This window comes from Mastacembelus armatus, chromosome 13 (assembly GCF_900324485.2).
Source record: "Mastacembelus armatus chromosome 13, fMasArm1.2, whole genome shotgun sequence".
NCBI classification, from domain to species: Eukaryota; Metazoa; Chordata; class Actinopteri; order Synbranchiformes; family Mastacembelidae; genus Mastacembelus; species Mastacembelus armatus.
Genome location: NC_046645.1, coordinates 22,885,805 through 22,903,329, shown reverse-complemented (window position 1 = coordinate 22,903,329; position 17,525 = coordinate 22,885,805). Strand labels below are relative to the sequence as shown.

Here is a 17,525-nt window from a genome sequence, read left to right as displayed (position 1 = left end):
GGGGAAAAAAGTTGACAGTCAACAGAGAGAACAGATAGACATTTCATTTCATACCCCTGGCACAGTGACATGATGCTGTCTTCCATCAGTCTTTATTGGTGGGGAAAATACTGAGCAGTGGACTGTTTGAGTCTCGCTCAGAAACTTTATTTGGGCAGCCCATATATCATTACAGTACAGTATATACAATATAGTATACAGCTATTTAGGTGGAAAAAGCACAAGTACATGCTCACAGATATATTCAAATTATATTAGAATAATTATTAATCCTTTTTATTGTAGATATTATTGGATTATGATGGCATTAATGTGAAAGGAGTTTTTTTTTTTAAACCTTATTACTGTATACAAGCTGATCATATGTTTTAGAAGTGTGCAACTTTAGCTGTTAAATACATGCAGTGTATATCTTATAGTATCTTATGGATTTAATATAAGTCCTAAGTTAGAATGTGTCATTTAGGCTGCTATTAACCAGATTAGGAGAGAGGAAAGTGCCTTTTTCTCTCACCACGTCCACCTCACCTGTCGGCCTGTCTCTATGGTTACAACGCGCGTTTTAACTTCCGCAACCTGCTCTGTGAATTGGTGTTTGAGCGTTGTTTTGTTTGTCTATTCTGCGCAGTTTCCAAGGGGTAAGTTACACTGCCCTTTATTTCTGTGAGATATTGTTCGGAAGTGGCTTCAGAATGGAGACTTGATTAATGGACTGCGCTCAAGGGAAGAACAGAGCGAAGGTTACCAAGGTAGTGAGGACGCGCAGGACGCAGCAGACAGCAGAGGGAGTGGGTGATAGTAGCAGCAGACAGAGGGTGAGGGAGCTCTGAAATTCTTATTGTAACACGGATCCACACTGACGTTATGAGGCTGCTGTGAGCCAAAGGGACCAGGTTAAGCCGCTAAATACATGCAGCTTTAGATGGATTTATCCGCAGACTTGCTGCTAAATTGTCGATGAAGACGCTTTCAGACTGGACAGGTGAGTGTGCCTGCGCTTCTAGGTTGTGATCATGCTGAATATGACACCAAAACAAGTATGTACAAACAAAAATACCAATAACACACACACACACACACACACACACACCCTCACACACACACACACAGCCAGACTGGAATTCTTGGTGTCAAAGGTTAACTTACAACCTTTCAAAAAATAATAAAACGCCATTTGGTTTGTGGACTGATGAAATATTACTTGTTACATTTTAGTGCAGTGGTGAGTTTGTGAAAATGTTTGCCTTTTGACAGGTAACAGCTGCAAACTGCCCAATGGACAAATATGAAAAGCTGGCCAAAATTGGTGAGGGTTCCTATGGTGTAGTGTTCAAGTGCAGACACAGAGATACTGGCCAGATAGTCGCCATCAAGAAGTTTGTGGAATCTGAAGATGATCCGGTTATTAAGAAGATTGCATTGAGAGAAATACGGATGCTGAAGGTGAGAAGACACTTATTATCCAGTAGTGTCTTGTGGCATTTACCACCGCAGGTGGACATGTGTATGCCCACAAGAATATTTACAGACATTATGTATAGGAATGGCAACACCGTGGCTGAGTGGTTAGCACTGTTGGAGTGAGTGAGAGATAGGAGTGAGTGTGAGTGTGTGAGGTTGTTTGTCTCTCTGTGGCCCTGTGATGGACTGGTGACCTGCTCCAGCAGAGCCCCGTGACCCTAATTTGGAAGAAGCAGGTATAGATGATAAGCAGGTATAGAAAATGGATGGATGGATGGATGGATGGATGGAGGTATAGATGATGGATGGATGAATGTACAGGAATGTGAAATACAGAAAGTAAGGGTTTAAAATCTTCTTGTCAGAGTCAAGGCATTTCAAACCTCCTCAGGTTTTATTCAACATTTTGTCCACCATTTTGAGCTGTTCTGACTCTGACTCTGTCCATGTTTTCTGTTGGACCTGCAGCAGCTGAAACATGTCAATCTGGTCAACCTACTGGAGGTGTTCAGGAGGAAAAGACGGCTCCACTTGGTGTTTGAATTCTGTGAACAGACAGTTCTCAATGAGCTGGACAAACACCCTCGAGGGTAGGTCAGAGACAACACAGTGGTTCACACATGCAGTAGTCATCTGTTGAAGTTATGCTGAATAAGATTTAAACATGAACTGTGTGTGACTAATATGATAGGAAATGAAGGGCCATTTACATAAACAGGTGAAAGAAAATATTCACTTTCCATCTTCAAGGAACTAGTATTATGTAATTGATTGGCCCATTTCTAAGCATTCATGACAAAAGGTCAGTGGTGCAAAGTAACCACATTTAACCATGCTCTGTACTTATGTAGTTTTAATGTTTTCCCTTATGCTCCTTTATGTTTCTAGATACCTGCATCTCATACAAGAAAAATATATACACACATAGTTATACATAGTTATATAAATAGTTACATTTTATTTATTTCCACGCCTTCAGAAGTGAGCCTCTCTTTTTAGTCAGTTGTCTGTTTAGCATGCAGTTTACTATATAACTCATTGTTGGACATTTGTTGACAGTGTTGCTTATGAGAGAAGGGCAGCAGAGAAAGAAATAGGCTGAATTACAAATAGAGTCCTGATTGTTGCCAGGAGATTTCAGAGAGGTGGTATGGCAACAGGTTGAAAGAGAAATAAATTCTAAAATTGTGCTTCTCTTTGCTCCATGTTTTAGCACAGGTTATGCACGCATAAGGTTTTAGTTTAGTTTTTATCATGTAAGGTCATGCAGCAAGTCTACCATGATAGCTAGTTGCTGTCTGACCATTTCACTTTTCCCACAGGGCTGTGCAGCAGCAGAAACTCTAGCTGCTCCTGAAAACAAAGGCACTGTTGCTGTTAGAGACAGGCCTAAGGTTACCCAGGTGACAAGAAGGCCGTGTAAACCACTGGTTCTTTTTTGAAATCTCTGGAATAATGGATGAGGACAACATGACTAGACTGTCTTTTTACAGCAATCAATATTGCCTCTTGTTTTCTGCAGGGTACCTGAGGCTCAGTTGAAAAGTATTGTCTGGCAGACTCTGCAGGCCGTTAACTTCTGTCACAAGCACAACGTCAGTATATTTTTACTATAAGTTTCTAGGGTTTTTATAGATGTATCTTTTTTTCTTTGTTTGACTTTCCTAAAACAATACTCTCATGCAATGTGGGCATGTAGTACACAAGTTATCATTCTGGTTACTATGTGATCCACTCTAAATTTTAATATAATACAGTCGATGCTTATTAGCTGCACCACTTCATTAAATATCAAGTTGAAGTTGAAAATTGCCCATAGGAGTGAGTGTGAGTGTGTGAGGTTGTTTGTCTCTATGTGGCCCTGTGATGGACTGGTGACCTGTCCAGGGTGTACCCCTGCCTTTCACCCAAAGAGAGCTGGGATAGGCTCCAGCTGATCCCTGTGAGCCTAAATAGGAATAAGCGGGTATAGATAATGGATGGATAGATAATCTCAGGTAATACTAGTCTTTGCTAAGTGATCCATCCATCCATCCATCCATCATCTATACCCGCTTATTCCTAACCAGGGTCACAGGGATCTGCTGGAGCCTATCCCAGCTCTCTTTGGGTGAAAGGCAGGGGTACACCCTGGACAGGTCTTATCTTAGTGATGTTAATTGAAAATATGCTTTCTTGTGACAGTAATTTACCAATTCCCAAGCCCTTGTAAAACAAGTTAAAATCTGGAAAAATTAGTCCAGAATGATTCTGACACTTGATTTTCCAGGGGTATCAGAGAGTGGTTTGGTTTCATTTTGAATTAGAAATTTGCACCATCTCAAACTACAAACTTTGTGAGCTACTCTGTGTAAATAAAACTATGCATGTTGAAAAACTAAAACAAAAATCATTTAAGTCTACATAACTGCAGTGAAGTATTAATTTTCAATATTAAAATGTGTATAACCTTCTTATCTCTTGTTTTTGTTCCTGTGGCCAATATGTCTGCTTTAAGATAAGCATCTTTCTCTGTCATTAAGCCCATGTCCCATGTTGTTTAAATCGCTGATCCTGGACATTTATGTTGCAGTGCATCCACCGTGACGTAAAGCCAGAGAACATCCTCCTCACCAAAACCGGAGTCATCAAGCTGTGCGACTTTGGCTTTGCCCGCATTCTGAGTAGGTCAACCAGAGCCGGTACATTTATGTGCATTTAGTGTTAATGCTCCTCTCATTATTTATTCAACATGGAACCTATATCAGCACCTGCTGATGGCCTCCTCACTTTCAACGTTTCAGTGAATGCATTGCATAGGAGGAGCATTCATTGAGCTAGTGTGATGTGTCTCTGTTTACCCATTCTGTCTTAGGTTTCAGTGTCATGTTACTATATATTAACATGTAGTCATTCAGCATGCCTTGTAATCCTTTCCCCTACAATGTATGTGTTATTTAGTGTTCATTATTCAGTATCCAAGTGGATATGTGTCTGTACAAGTTATCTCCACCTGTCTCAGTGTCTGTGTATACTGTGTATACTCAGCAGGACCAGAGGATGACTACACAGACTATGTTGCAACCCGATGGTACCGGGCCCCTGAGCTGTTGGTTGGGGATACTCAGTACGGGCCTCCTGTGGATGTGTGGGCTCTGGGCTGTGTCTTTGCTGAGCTGCTCCATGGGAATCCACTCTGGCCTGGGAAGTCTGACGTTGACCAGCTTTATCTTATCCGAAAAACTCTAGGTGACAACACATTCATGGGTGCTTTAAAGAAATAAGCCATGTATGGACATAGTTGTATAAATTCACTTGCATAATTATGAAGATTACTTAAAGCAGCAGTTAATTTCAAAGAGATCTACCTTATCAAGCAAGATGAAACAGGCAAATTATATTAGATAGATAGACAGACAGACAGACAGACAGACAGACAGACAGAGAGACAGACAGACAGACAGACAGACAGACAGATAGATAGATAGATAGATAGATAGATAGATAGATAGATAGATAGATAGATAGATAGATAGATAGATAGATACTTTTACTTTAACATAGAAATTTCCCTATAAAATATAATAATCAGATAAAGGCACCCAGTCAATAACATATAACATAATAACAACTTTAATAATCTCATTTCTGCCCTCAGGTGATCTGATCCCTCGTCACCAGCAGGTCTTCCGCTCCAACATTTTCTTCAGTGGAGTCAGTATTCCTGAACCTGACACAACGGTACGAGTCCTGTTACCCTTAAGACAGCAGGGATAATTGTTGTTAATGGAGAGATGGGGAAATGTGGTTGTTAATATGTTTCATCTGTTGTTGCTGTTAGGAGCCTTTAGAAAAGCGCTTCCATGGAATATCATCTCATGCCCTCCAGGTTATGAAGGTATGTTTTTGCCTGACTGATATACCAGCATGGTTGATATTATTAGATGATATCAGCTTATTACTGACACAATTGATTGACAGTTCATCACGTACATCAAGCTAAAACTAACACAGTCTAATCCAACAGTCCTGTAATAAATGTTCCTTCATGAAGGAGGATTTATGTTTGTTCAACTGTTCTTTCAACAGCCTGTAATTTGTCCTGCTGTTGAGCAAATGTAGACAATGTATCAGTACTTTGTCCAACCTTTATGAAGGGAAAGTCAGTGCCAAAGCTCCATGCTAATGCTGTCCATTTGTGCATGGTCAGTCATGCTTAGTGATGGATCCCTCTCTCCGGCTGTCCTGTGAGGAGCTGCTGGAGCTTCCCTACTTCCAGGAGGAGGGAGGAGGAAACTGGGGCCGTGAGGGTGAGCGCCCAGGAAGACGACATGACAAAGGCTCCCGACGCAGACAGGCAGGAGTGAGTATGAAACTTGGCTAGAAAATAAAAAATGTGATCAGGCCTCTCACTTTTTTTCAACACCATCATAATAATAATAACGTTAGAGCATTGTACAGAAGATAGTTAATGTGGGTTACTCATAGGCTCTCCATCTCTGTCCAACTCTCTCTCTAGGCTCAGTATCTGCCTCAGTTACCAAACAGCAACATTTCACCAGCTCCAGATGTCAAGAAACAGGTGAAGCATAAATATCATCTGCCCAATATTTAACAAAGTGGGACCCCAACTTGATGGCTGGACTGAGAAATCTGGATTGTGCTATGCTTTCTGCAATAATTCAGATACAGTCCATTATGACGACACATATATTCATGGAGTATTTTAATTCTGTCATCACTTTCACATAATATTCTTTGCACAACTAACAAGAGTTATGGCATATACAGTTGCAGATTAGAATGCACATTTCATTCTGAAGACATCCTGCACTCAACATGATTAGTCTGATTATAAATTAGAAAACCTTTAAATACTATTTATCTATTCAACTGGATGGTCAAAAAAAAAAAAAAAATATATATATATAATATATATATATTATATATTAAATATATATATTATATATATATATATATATATATATATATATATATATATATATATATATACACACACAATACTGTAACTTGCTGACTCAGACTTGTTAAAGTTTAATAACACCCACCATGACAGCTGATATTCTGCTCTAATAATATCATGGGTTCTGTTGCTTAGACAGTGATACAGTGGAGCATCAATCAACACTCATTATTTACAACTTCTGTGTCTTCTATTGGGGGACCTACCCTGTATGTTTAAGTATTCGATCAACACATTAAGATGGTGGTGCTGGTGATTTAATCCATCATTGTATATGCCAAATTGACGTAATTGAACTCAGTTGTGGGATTATTCTTCTCCTGGGGACAAAGTGGTAATAGTACTATAAGACAAACAACAGAGCCAAAAGTCAAAATAAAAAATATACTTTAATCAGAATGTCACAGAAGCAGACTTGGGATTTAATTTCCTTAAAGTTGGATTGTGTGAATGAAAAAACAATTAAACCCTGTTTAAAACCAGTCACAGCTTCATCTATAAAATAATTCTTAGCAGCCAATGTAATTGAGTATAGACCAATTGGCCAATGTAATTTTTTACTGATATTAAGGTGTTTCATGATGAAAAATTTCAGATGAACATTACATTACACACTATTCGGAAAAGGAAACAAACAGTGTAGTCTCTTTTGGGGAGCTGGGGTGCAGTGTTTCTTTGTGCTCTTGGATCGTCTTCTTGATAAACTCTCTAATTTCTTCGATTTGGGCAAAACAGTGTGTTGATGGCCAGGCAGATGCTCCATTAGCCAGGGAAAGATATTGTACATCTGTGGGAGAGAAGCACACAGCACAATGCAGCTTTCTTTCTAAGGAAGTAATAAAAATGTGGAAATGTGCTCAGTATGCTTGGACTGTCATTTTCAGATACTGTAATGTAAAGTTTGGGAAAGTGAAGATCCTTGAAGATGCTATAAGGACACTAAGAAAACCAAAATAAAAAACATGGTATTTGGAGGACCATGAGCTTTTGTCTTTCTGGTACCACCTACCTGCTACCAAACTTTAAAATGTCAGATATGATATTGAGAAGGTAGAAAATACTTACATCTTCATAATGGAAGCTCTGGCTAAAAACACCAGTCAGCAGCTCACACTGGATACAGTGCAGCTCAACAAGAATGTGGGGTCAAAAGGTGTGTCTGAAGAAGAGAACACAGTTGGACTAATGTGTTAAAGTCACTAATCAGAAGTGATATCATAAAACTGAGCAGAAATTAATTTTAACTCTCAAGCAAATGGTTTTCAAATGCAGAAAATTACATATAAATATTTACAACAGCTCACTGGTGTAGAGCAAAGATGATTGTCCGTAGGAGAAACAGTTGACGAAGACAGAACTGGCAACCTGAGAAAAGATTATTCCTCAATTGGAACTGATAACTCCAGTTGAGGAGAGCCAAAGGCCAGATACTACCGTGTAGGTAGACTGACGAACTGGCGAGCTGAATGAGGAAGCCCAGAGCTTATATTGCTTGGGTTGCGTAGTGGGGCGTGCCATCTCGCTTCGCTCACCTGTGAACCACTAAGACAAATACAGCCGAACAGACACAAGAGGAAAAGGGGAAAGAGAAACAAAAATCAAACAGGGGAGAGAGAGCGTCCAGCTGCCTTACGACACATATGATCTGGAACAAAACTGTGAATCTTTTTGCAATCTGGTATGTAGGTTTCTCTGTGGTAACCTTCTAATTTTTTAACTGGGGACTGTCTTCCCCTAAAAATCAATGCATAAGTTGAAGCAGTTTATTAAAACCCAGAATTATGTTTAATTATTAAATGGCCTCTATTGACCAGACAAAAAGATTTATTTGTTTGGTATAATAGTATGTCATCTGCATATGGGCTAATTTTGTGCTTCAATAATGTGGTCTGGGAACTGGTAATATACTTTTATGTCCTATTCTGAAACATGCCCTCTGACAACAGTAACTCAGAACATACCTTTGAATTCAGCTATGTGAGCTCTTAAGTGTTTGCTTTCTTCCTGGATCCTTGTGCCCCATTCCAAAGTCTCTTAGCGTCACAGTTGGCTCCAACGCTCCCCATTACTGATCGCCAAACCTGGCAACAGGAAACGTGTAAGAAGTCACACAGATACAAAAACATAAGTCTTATTTGAAGTTCTTTATGTTACCATAGCCCTTGGTAACTTTGAGCACAAATGGTAGTTGCCCTCTGCCTGTGAAGTCATCTGCCTGGTCCACCAGAGCCTCTTTCACTGCATCATATCCTACCAGAACAACTGTCCTCTGCCAGCCCAGGTACACTGTTATCATGGGACCATAGGCTTCATTGAACTAGAAAAGACATTAAATGTGAGGGTAATAAACATTTTGTATTTTAAGTTTTTATTTTTTTGAGAAAACATGACCAGTAAAAACTCAATTTCAGTATGACTGAACACTGACAGTAAGTGTGAAGGGTGTGAGCAACAGATGTGGTAGGGGAGAATGTGTTAGATTTGTGGGCTGGGTGTGTAGCAAAAAAAAGGAAGGAAAAATGTCTGTTTCTGTGTGTACATGCATATATACTTTTGTGCACGCATGTTTAAGTAAATGTCAGAGTGAAAGAGTGTGGAGACTGAAGATGAATGTGGAGATAGTTTGTCTTACTAGTGAGAATCCAGAATGTAATGTTGAGAAGGAACCTGTGCAAAGTGATCACATAAACTCTGTTTAATAAAGCTGTGCAATCCACAAATCCAGCTAAAGAATATGTTTGGTGCATAACACTGTTACATGGGAAGGGAGGGCTAGTTTTAGTACAGGCAATTTAGAGTCACCATTCAAACTAACCTGCATGTGTTTAGATGTTGGGAGGAATCCAGAGAATCTGGCAATAACCAATACAGGCAAAGGGAGAACATGCAAACCCTCAATGCAAACATTTTAGGCACTAAAGTTTCATCCTAAAGTCCAGAGGGAGTGTCTGATCCTTAATATTTAAATTGCTCTTTTACCAAACAAATTATATGTACCATTACACAATACTGGGTATAAACAAAATCACTTTCTGTACAAGAAGAGAGTTTTGACATTTGCAAAAGAAAAAAAAAGACTTCATACTTTTATAATAGTCATAGTGGTAATGCATTTATTTTGTTTTATAAGAAAAGATTTTAGCAAATACAACAGACACCAAAAATTTATATAAGATGCAAAAATAAAATACATATCAAAAGAGAACATTAAAGATTATTTGAAATTCTGCTTGAAGAGAAGCTGTTGCTTAAATTCCAAGTCTGAGGGTCTTTTCTGCTACATCAGTAAGGCAACAGGAAATAACAACAAACATGGCAGTAACACAATAAAACAGTGTATGTTTTATAGCCGTTCTCATGAGTAACTCAAAGTGCTTCAAGCAATGATGTAGTCTCTGAGTAGAGCTCCTCTCTTCATCGTGGCGTGGCAATGATCTGGTACCTGCGAGGCAAATTGGCAAAGCTGCTGTACTCTGGACTGAGGTTTATACTGTCAGGACCTTCCGTGCAGGAAAAGGTGAAATGCTGCAGCAACGACACGAGGAAGATAAAAAGCTCCATACGAGCCAGAGACTCCCCAACACAGGATCTCTTTCCTGTAAAGAAACACAGTCACTAAAAAAACACTGTATATTCAAAAAATAAGTGCTTGTGATTGTGCAATGAATGTGATATATAAGACAAGATAACTGACAACCACTAGTCATTGACAAACCACAACCAAACAAAACCTTCAGTTAAACCACAAACTTGTTAAGCTGTTACCAAGCTGTTACAGTACACTAACATCCAGATTAAACTGGTTTCTCAACTAACTGAAGACTGTGTTGTACCTGCAGAAAATGGCAAGAAAGCAGGATTTTTCTTAAAGTTGCCATTCTGGTCCAGGAAGTGCTGGGGGTTAAAGGACCAGGGAGTTGCCCATTCCTTTTCCCCTTTTAGTACAGAGTGCAGCAAGGGAAGAATCACTGTGTCCTATTGAGACATGATATCAGGTTAGTGTAGTAATGGATTTTTGTTTTCATCATCACTCTACCTGCAAGAGTATAGACCAATTAATATGAAATATGGATTTGAGAGTACCTTGGGGATGGTGTAACCCCTGAAAGAGATATCGTGCAGTGCGTAATGAGGGACGCTGACGGGAACAATGTCCAGAAAACGCTGCACCTCATGGATGACAGCATCTGTGAAGGGGAGGGACTTCCTGTCTTCCATGTTGGGACAGCGGTTTTTTCCAATCACAACGTCAATCTCATGGTGCATTTTTTCTGCAAATGACAAGCAAAAAATCACTCAACTGACGTTATGGATGTTAAAAGTCAGGTGCAGCTACAGGCTCATTATTTACAACTGGTAGTCTAAGATGGCCGTGTCTTCTATTAGGGGACCACCTACCCTGTATGTTTGGGTATTTGATCAGCACATTAAGGGCATATCTGATGGTGGAGCTGGTGGTTTCTGTTCCTGCCAGGAACAGATTCAATAATGTGCACACCAAGTTGTCATAGTTGAACTCAGTTGTGGGATTATTCTTCTCCTGGGGACAAAGTGGTAATAGAGCTATAAGACAGACAACAAAATCACTCACACAGAAGTTAGAAGGCCCTATAGTTAAACAGTGGCCTATTTGCTCAAATATTTAAAAATAAACAATAAAAGCTTGAAGTCCAGCCTTGAAACATCATATTAAACCAATGAAGAGACTGAAAAATCAGAGTGATACAAACTCTCCATTTTGCCCCAGTGCAGTTTTCAGTACCAACTGAGAATATGTAATGTCAGAGAGAGTAACTCCTTGGCGTCCCTAGGAAGGGTGGTGGAAGGTACTCCAACTGGGGACTACGTAATTTTGCTGGGAGACTTCAACGCTCATATGAGCAACGGTATAACCAAGTAACCAAGTATAACCTGGAGGGGTGTGATTGGGAGGAACGGCCCCTGAACCTGAATTTTGTTTTGTTGTTGGACTTCCGTGCTAGTCACAACTTGTCCATAACAAACACCATGTTCAAGCACAGGGGTGTCCATCAGTGCATGTGGTACCAGGACACCTTAGGCCAGAGGTCGATGATTGACTTGGTGGTCGCGTCATTTGGCCTTCAGCCGTATGTCTTGGACATACCCCTGACGCTCGGGTGAAAAGAGGGGCTAAGCTGTTAACTGATCACCATATGGAGGTGAGTTCCATCCGCTGGTGAAGAAGGAAGCTGGACAGACTTGGCAGACCTAAATGAAATGTGAGGGTCTGTTGGGAATGTTTGGCTGAACCCTCTGTCAGAGAGGTCTTCAACTCCAAACTACGAGAGACCTGATCCCCAGGGAGGTTGGGGACCTTGAATCAGAATGGACCATGTTCTCCACCTCCATGATCAACATGGCCACTCGAAGCTGTGGTTGTAAGGTCACTGGTGCCTGTCATGGCAGCAATCCCTGAGCCCGGTGGTGGACACTGGAAGTAAGGGGTGCCAATAAGATGAAGAATGAGTCCTATCAAGCCTGTCTGGCTTGTAGGACTCCGGTGGAAGCTGATAGGTACCGGCAGGCCATGGTGGCTTGCACTCTCCGGGTCGGAGAAGAGATCCTGCCTCAAGTGGAGGAGTTTAAGTATCTCTGGGTCTTGATCACAAGTGAGGGAAGAATGGAATAGGAGATTGACAGACCAGTCGGTGCAGAGGAAGCAGCAATTCGGTTAATGTTCTGATCTGTTGTGATAAAGAAGGAGCTGACTCGAAAGGTGAAGCTCTCGATTTGCCGGTCAATCTACATTCCTACTCTCACCTATGGTCATGAGATCTGAATCATGACCGAAAGGACAAGATCATGGATACAACCGACTGAAATGAGGTTCCTCCACAGGGTGGCCACCCAGGAGGACCTTGGAGTAGAGCTGCTGTTGCTCAGGCTGATGCTGATGAGTAGAGCTGATGCTCAGGCATCTGTTCCTGATGCCCCCTGGACTCGTCCCTGGGGAGGTGTTCCGGGCATGCCCCAACAGGAAGAGGCCCCGGGGAAGACCCAGGACACGCTGGAGGGACTATGTCTCTTGGCCTGCCTGGGAACGCCTCGGTATTCCCCCGGAAAAGCTGGAGGAAGTCTGGGCATCTCTGCTTAGACCACTGCCCCCGTGACCCAGCCCCAGATAAAGTGGCAAAAATTAGATGGATGGATGGATAAAGGGCATTACAATAGTACAATCTAGGTCTAACAAAAGCATGAATCCCCCTTTCTCAATTATGTCACGCTAGAAAAGGTTTTAAATTTTGTCAGGAGGTGCAACCAAATATAAAAACCAACGCATTAATGGAGCTTAATGGATGTCTTAAAGCCACAGGAAGGAGAAACAAAACTCAAAATCTATGCCACCAAAAAAAGATCCAATCTGTCTTCTTCTCATTAAAGGCTAGAAAATTAATAGTGAACCAAATTCTTATTGTGCATAGACAATCCTGCATAGCAGACTAAGAAAGGGTGATGGTATAACATACTGGCAGATAAATTTGTATGTCATCTGCATAGCAATGAAAAGATAGATGGTACTTTTCAATAATCCTACCCAGTGGAAGCAAATACATGAAAAACATTTTTAAAAAAAATCTTAGGGAACCCCAAAACAAAAAGGCTGAGTTGCAGAAAGATTATTACCAAGAGTGTTATACCATTAGACAATATACATAGGTATGGAATGAAGACTGGACAAACAGTCATACTGAACAAAGGCTAGAGTGAGAGTTTAGTTGAAGCCAAATCATCTCTACTTTTAACAACCTTATTGAAAAAATAAACAAAATTTTCACATTAGCCAAAGTAGAGTCAGGCATCATAGAGGAGCAAAGGTTAAAACAAGTAATCTTGAATGAATGTCAAGTTCTTTTCAACCTGATCCATTTGGATGAGAAAACAGTCAATGTAGTCTTTTGGGGAGCTGGGGTGCAGTGTTTCTTTGTGCTCTTGGATCTTCTTCTTGATAAACTCTTTAATCTCCTCCATCTGGGCAAAAACAGTGTGTTGATGGCCAGGCAGATGCTCCATTAGCCAGGGAAAGATATTGTACATCTGTGGGAGGGAAGGCAATTGTACACTGCAGCTTTGAGTTCAATTTAATTTAATTTTTGTTTATTTGTGACTTTGGAGTTATTATTATTATTATAGTATTATTTTCTCTTAATAGGTCGTGAAGATGCTAAAAGGGCACTGTATATAAAACCAAAATAAAAATGATTGTATTTGAAGGACCATCATTCCTTCATTTATTCTGGCTCCAACTTCCACTTACCTGACCCAGAGGGCTGCTACCAAACCTTAAATTGTCAGACATAATGTTGAGGAGGTGCAGAAACTGTTTGTTTTCATCATGGAAGCGCTGGCCAAACACCAAGCAGCAGATCACATTGGACACAGTGCGGCTCAGCAAGAATGTGGGATCAAAAGGTTTGTCTGAAGAACACAACACAGTTTTACTAATCTGTTTTGTACTTATATTTTAAAGACACTACTCAGAAGAAAAAATATGTTTTTGGAGGACAGTACAAACACAAAGTTATCTGCTTGTTTTTATAGATCTTCTCACAGTCTGATATTTCTCTGTGACAGCCTTCTTATTTTTAGATGTGAGTGTCTTGCCCTAAAAAAACATGCTAAAGTGTAAACTGTTTATTATAACCCATAACTGTTTAATTGTTAGGTGACCTCTCTTGGCTGCACTAATTACCACATATGCTAATGGATCAATTTAAAATGCAGTTTAAAGGATCCTATTTGGTATCTTTGTAAAGCAAGGCTGTCAATGAAGCTTCAGTTTTTTAACATTGTATGTGACTAATTCTATATTCACTTCTCCAAAACTGCCCTCAAAGACAGATGCGAATTGAAGAGTGCAGCTGAATCAAGTGAGATAAATACATAAAGCACTTCAACAATGCTTCCACACGTGAACAATTATTTACACCACTGATCTATTTATTTATTTGTGTGTCCATTGTATTTAAGGTTTCATTTGGTTGTCAATTTTCATAACTATATCTTGTGTAGACATTTCAGTTTGTCTAGAGATGTTTTTGATTGAGGGAAAGGATTTTAGATTTAGATTTAGGGAATAGTTGATCCAGATATTTTACTAAAGATACGTAAAAAATTGCAGACTGGCTGGAGATTAGTTAGGTATAAAAATATGCCACCTGTATATAAGCTAATTTTGCACTTTGTTAATGTGGCAATGCAGTGTTTTGTCTTTGTCTATCTCTTTCTTTGTCTATGTCAATCTTCAGATTTATACTACCAGTCAAAAGTTTGGACACACTTTCTCATTGAGTGGAATGTGAAAGTGTGTCCAAACTTTTGACTGGTACTGTAGATCTTCTGAAGAAATACTACTCTTTTTAGAGATTAATTCCTTTCTTTGTTCTCTGTGTCACCTAGTTCTTAGGTCTAAAGTTGAAGTAACATCTTTTTAGTCAGATTCAGATATGCCCTTACATTATAAAAAAATATGTGAAACTGTTTGAAGCTGTGATTAGAGGCTGTGTAAACTTAACCTAACATAACCAATTATGCAGAAATCCTCTTTCACTACACCCCAATGTGAAACATGCCCTCTTACAGCTGTAACTCAAAACACACCTTTGAATTCAGCTATGCAAGCCCCTAAGTGTTGGCTTTCTTCCTGGATCCACTCTTCCATCCGGTTGCGCCCCATGCCAAAGTCTCTTAGGGTTGCCAGGGTGAAGCGTCGCAGTTGGCGCCAACGCTCCCCATTACTGATACCCAAACCTGGCAACGGGAAACGTGTAAGAAGTCACACAAAATGAAACTTGAAAAACACTGATCCCTTGACAGAGGTGGCAGATTTATGTGTCTTGTGTTACCATAGCCTTTGGTAACTTTGAGCAAAAATGGTAGTTGCCCTCTGCCTGTGAAGTCATCTGCCCGGTCCACCATGGCCTCTTTCACTGCATCATATCCTACCAGAACAACCGTCCTCTGCCAGCCCAGGTACACTGTTATCACGGGACCATAGGCCTCACTGAACTAGAAAAGACATTAAATATGAATAAACACTGTGACGCAGAAACAGTCAAAGCAGGGTGAGGAGCGAGGGAAGCAGACAGGTAGAGCAGGAACAAAAAGTGGGACCTTGTAGCATACAGGTGAAAAAGACAGTGCCTCAGTGCACTACAGATTAAGTACATTTATGTAAATATTGATTATGTATATGACAGTAATTTTAGTTAGACTCTGACTGCTACATATGTGTTGTAAACCTGTGCTATAATAATAATGGAATATTAATATTTGATTAAGTCTCGAGTTCACTGAAGCATTAGCGTCCGCTGCTGTCCAGGTTATGTGTACACCCTGTAGAAAAGATCGACACCCCTCAGTCACTGTGTCGTTCGCACTCTGAGACAATGTGCAGTAAGAAGTCAAATTCCGTATGACTGAAGATGCATCAGTTCTCAGTTGTCCTTCTCAGAAGATTCGATGTATTTTTCATACAGCCTGTATTCAGTGTGAATCATGCGAAAAATGTTTCCAAACTCACCTTGAGAAAACTTTTAAAAGGTGCATGTTTGTCGACCTGCAGCAGATTTCCTATGACAGGAAGTGCAGTGGGTCCTGGGGGCAAACGATGTTTCTTACTATTTTTTACACTGAACCACAGTAGAGCTAAGATCAACCCTGCCAGTATCACTGTTGCAGAAACGTCCATGTTTCGACTCGTGCCGTTTGCTCTCCCTTGTGCCCCAACTGTCCCTGTGTCTGCGCAAATATGTGCGAGATCGTGCGCAAATGGAGGATTATAAGTCAGTCCTGCTCTGGTGGAGCATTTATTGGAGGCGGAGACGGGAAGACTCCGATTACGCAAGACCTACAGGAGCCCATCAGCAACAACACAGCGCCGCGTTCCGGTGTCGCGTTTAGACAGAGTTTCTGATCTGCGTGCGTATGAAGGGAAAGCGCGTGCTTCTGTTTGTTTGTGTGTGCATGCACAGTCTACTGTATATGTCTCTGTGCGTGCATGTTTAGATGAAATCGCATGCACAGTCTACTGTATAGTCTACTGTATATGGCTCTGTGCGTGCATGTTTAGATGAAATCGCATGCACAGTCTACTGTATATGCGTGCATGTTTAGATGAAATCGCATGCACAGTCTACTGTATATGCCTCTGTGCGTGCATGTTTAGATGAAATCGCATGCACAGTCTACTGTATATGCGTGCATGTTTAGATGAAATCGCATGCACAGTCTACTGTATATGCCTCTGTGCGTGCATGTTTAGATTATGTTGCAGTGAAAGAGTGTGGAGACTGAAGATGAATGTGGAGGTGGTTTATGTCTTACTAGTGAGAATCCAGAATGTAATGTTAGGAAGGAACCTGTGCAAAGTGGTCACATAAACTGTGTTTAGTAAAGCTGTGCAGTCCACAAATCTTGAAGTTATGTCTATAACCCCGGGTCTCTGATTAGCATCGAGTGTCTCACTATATGGGAACGCCTCCAGCGTGACCTCATTAGAAGCTTCACTAACACTACATCAACCTATAGCCTGGCACCAGTGACAGTGTGAAGGGGGGCGGGGACCCTCCCCCTATATAATAGGCTGACATAGTGTCAGTTGTCATTCAAACAAGCTCACCTCTTCAGCTTCCATCGCAAGAATGGTCTAGTGAGACACTCGCTCATACTAATCAGAGAACAGGGGTTATAGCCGTAACCTCAAGTTCTCTTTCATAGCATTCGTTTCGTGTCTCACTATGGGAGATATACCAATTCCTGGATTGCCAGACTTACGCCTGTAAGAAAGACAACTTTCCCTAGTGGCGCATCATGTGGCAGGGGCTGTGCTCTATGAACTCCATACACCAAGGACAGAATGTGTTAGGGTTGGAGCTATAACGTCCAATTTATAAAACCGCTCAAAAGTGTGGGGCAAAGACCAACATGCAGCGGTGCACAGTTCCTGAATAAAGACCCCTTTACAAAGAGCCCAGGAGGTCGCCAGACCCCTGGTGGAGTAAGCACATAGACCAGGGGGAGGCTCAAGACCTTTGCTAGTGTAAGACAGAGCAATAGCACCCACAATCCAGTGGGAAAGATG

At 40.8% G+C, this 17,525-nt stretch overlaps 2 protein-coding genes across 3 annotated transcripts; one reads left to right on the top strand and one right to left on the bottom strand.

Annotated features, from left to right (window-relative positions):
* The first annotated feature begins 619 nt into the window (after nucleotides 1-619).
* On the top strand, nucleotides 620-6,346 carry LOC113145412 (cyclin-dependent kinase-like 1). Of its 2 annotated transcripts, none has more exons than XM_026332134.1 (10): nucleotides 620-982; nucleotides 1,255-1,443; nucleotides 1,930-2,051; nucleotides 2,984-3,056; nucleotides 4,034-4,124; nucleotides 4,492-4,689; nucleotides 5,099-5,181; nucleotides 5,282-5,338; nucleotides 5,651-5,803; nucleotides 5,960-6,346. In XM_026332134.1, exons 2-10 carry the CDS (start codon nucleotides 1,276-1,278, stop codon nucleotides 6,053-6,055), a joined length of 1,041 nt encoding a protein of 346 aa, XP_026187919.1. In that variant the 5' UTR covers nucleotides 620-982; nucleotides 1,255-1,275; the 3' UTR covers nucleotides 6,056-6,346. The 2 variants fall into 2 exon arrangements, with proteins under 2 accessions (XP_026187919.1, XP_026187909.1); XM_026332124.1 differs by having other exon boundaries at nucleotides 4,489-4,689.
* A 3,174-nt stretch (nucleotides 6,347-9,520) lies between these two features.
* On the bottom strand, nucleotides 9,521-16,341 carry LOC113125397 (cytochrome P450 2G1-like). Its single transcript, XM_026298813.1, has 9 exons — nucleotides 15,966-16,341; nucleotides 15,289-15,451; nucleotides 15,044-15,193; nucleotides 13,701-13,861; nucleotides 13,304-13,480; nucleotides 10,823-10,964; nucleotides 10,508-10,695; nucleotides 10,258-10,399; nucleotides 9,521-10,020 (listed from the first exon to the last, which is right to left on the bottom strand). The coding sequence occupies exons 1-9, from the start codon at nucleotides 16,131-16,133 to the stop codon at nucleotides 9,839-9,841; spliced, it is 1,473 nt and encodes a 490-aa protein (XP_026154598.1). The 5' UTR covers nucleotides 16,134-16,341; the 3' UTR covers nucleotides 9,521-9,838.
* Nucleotides 16,342-17,525: the final 1,184 nt, after the last annotated feature.

Excerpts from the sequence above, each read along its gene's own strand:
- LOC113125397 (XM_026298813.1), bottom strand. The coding sequence starts at position 16,133 with ATGGACGTTTCTGCAACAGTGATACTGGCAGGGTTGATCTTAGCTCTA. Across the intron at positions 15,452-15,965 it reads CTTTTAAAAGTTTTCTCAAG|TTCAGTGAGGCCTATGGTCC; the intron begins GTGAGTTTGGAA and ends TGTCTTTTCTAG. Across the intron at positions 13,862-15,043 it reads TTGCATAGCTGAATTCAAAG|ACAAACCTTTTGATCCCACA; the intron begins GTGTGTTTTGAG and ends TGTGTTCTTCAG.
- LOC113145412 (XM_026332124.1), top strand. The coding sequence starts at position 1,276 with ATGGACAAATATGAAAAGCTGGCCAAAATTGGTGAGGGTTCCTATGGT. Across the intron at positions 1,444-1,929 it reads GAGAAATACGGATGCTGAAG|CAGCTGAAACATGTCAATCT; the intron begins GTGAGAAGACAC and ends TTGGACCTGCAG. Across the intron at positions 5,804-5,959 it reads CCCGACGCAGACAGGCAGGA|GCTCAGTATCTGCCTCAGTT; the intron begins GTGAGTATGAAA and ends CTCTCTCTCTAG.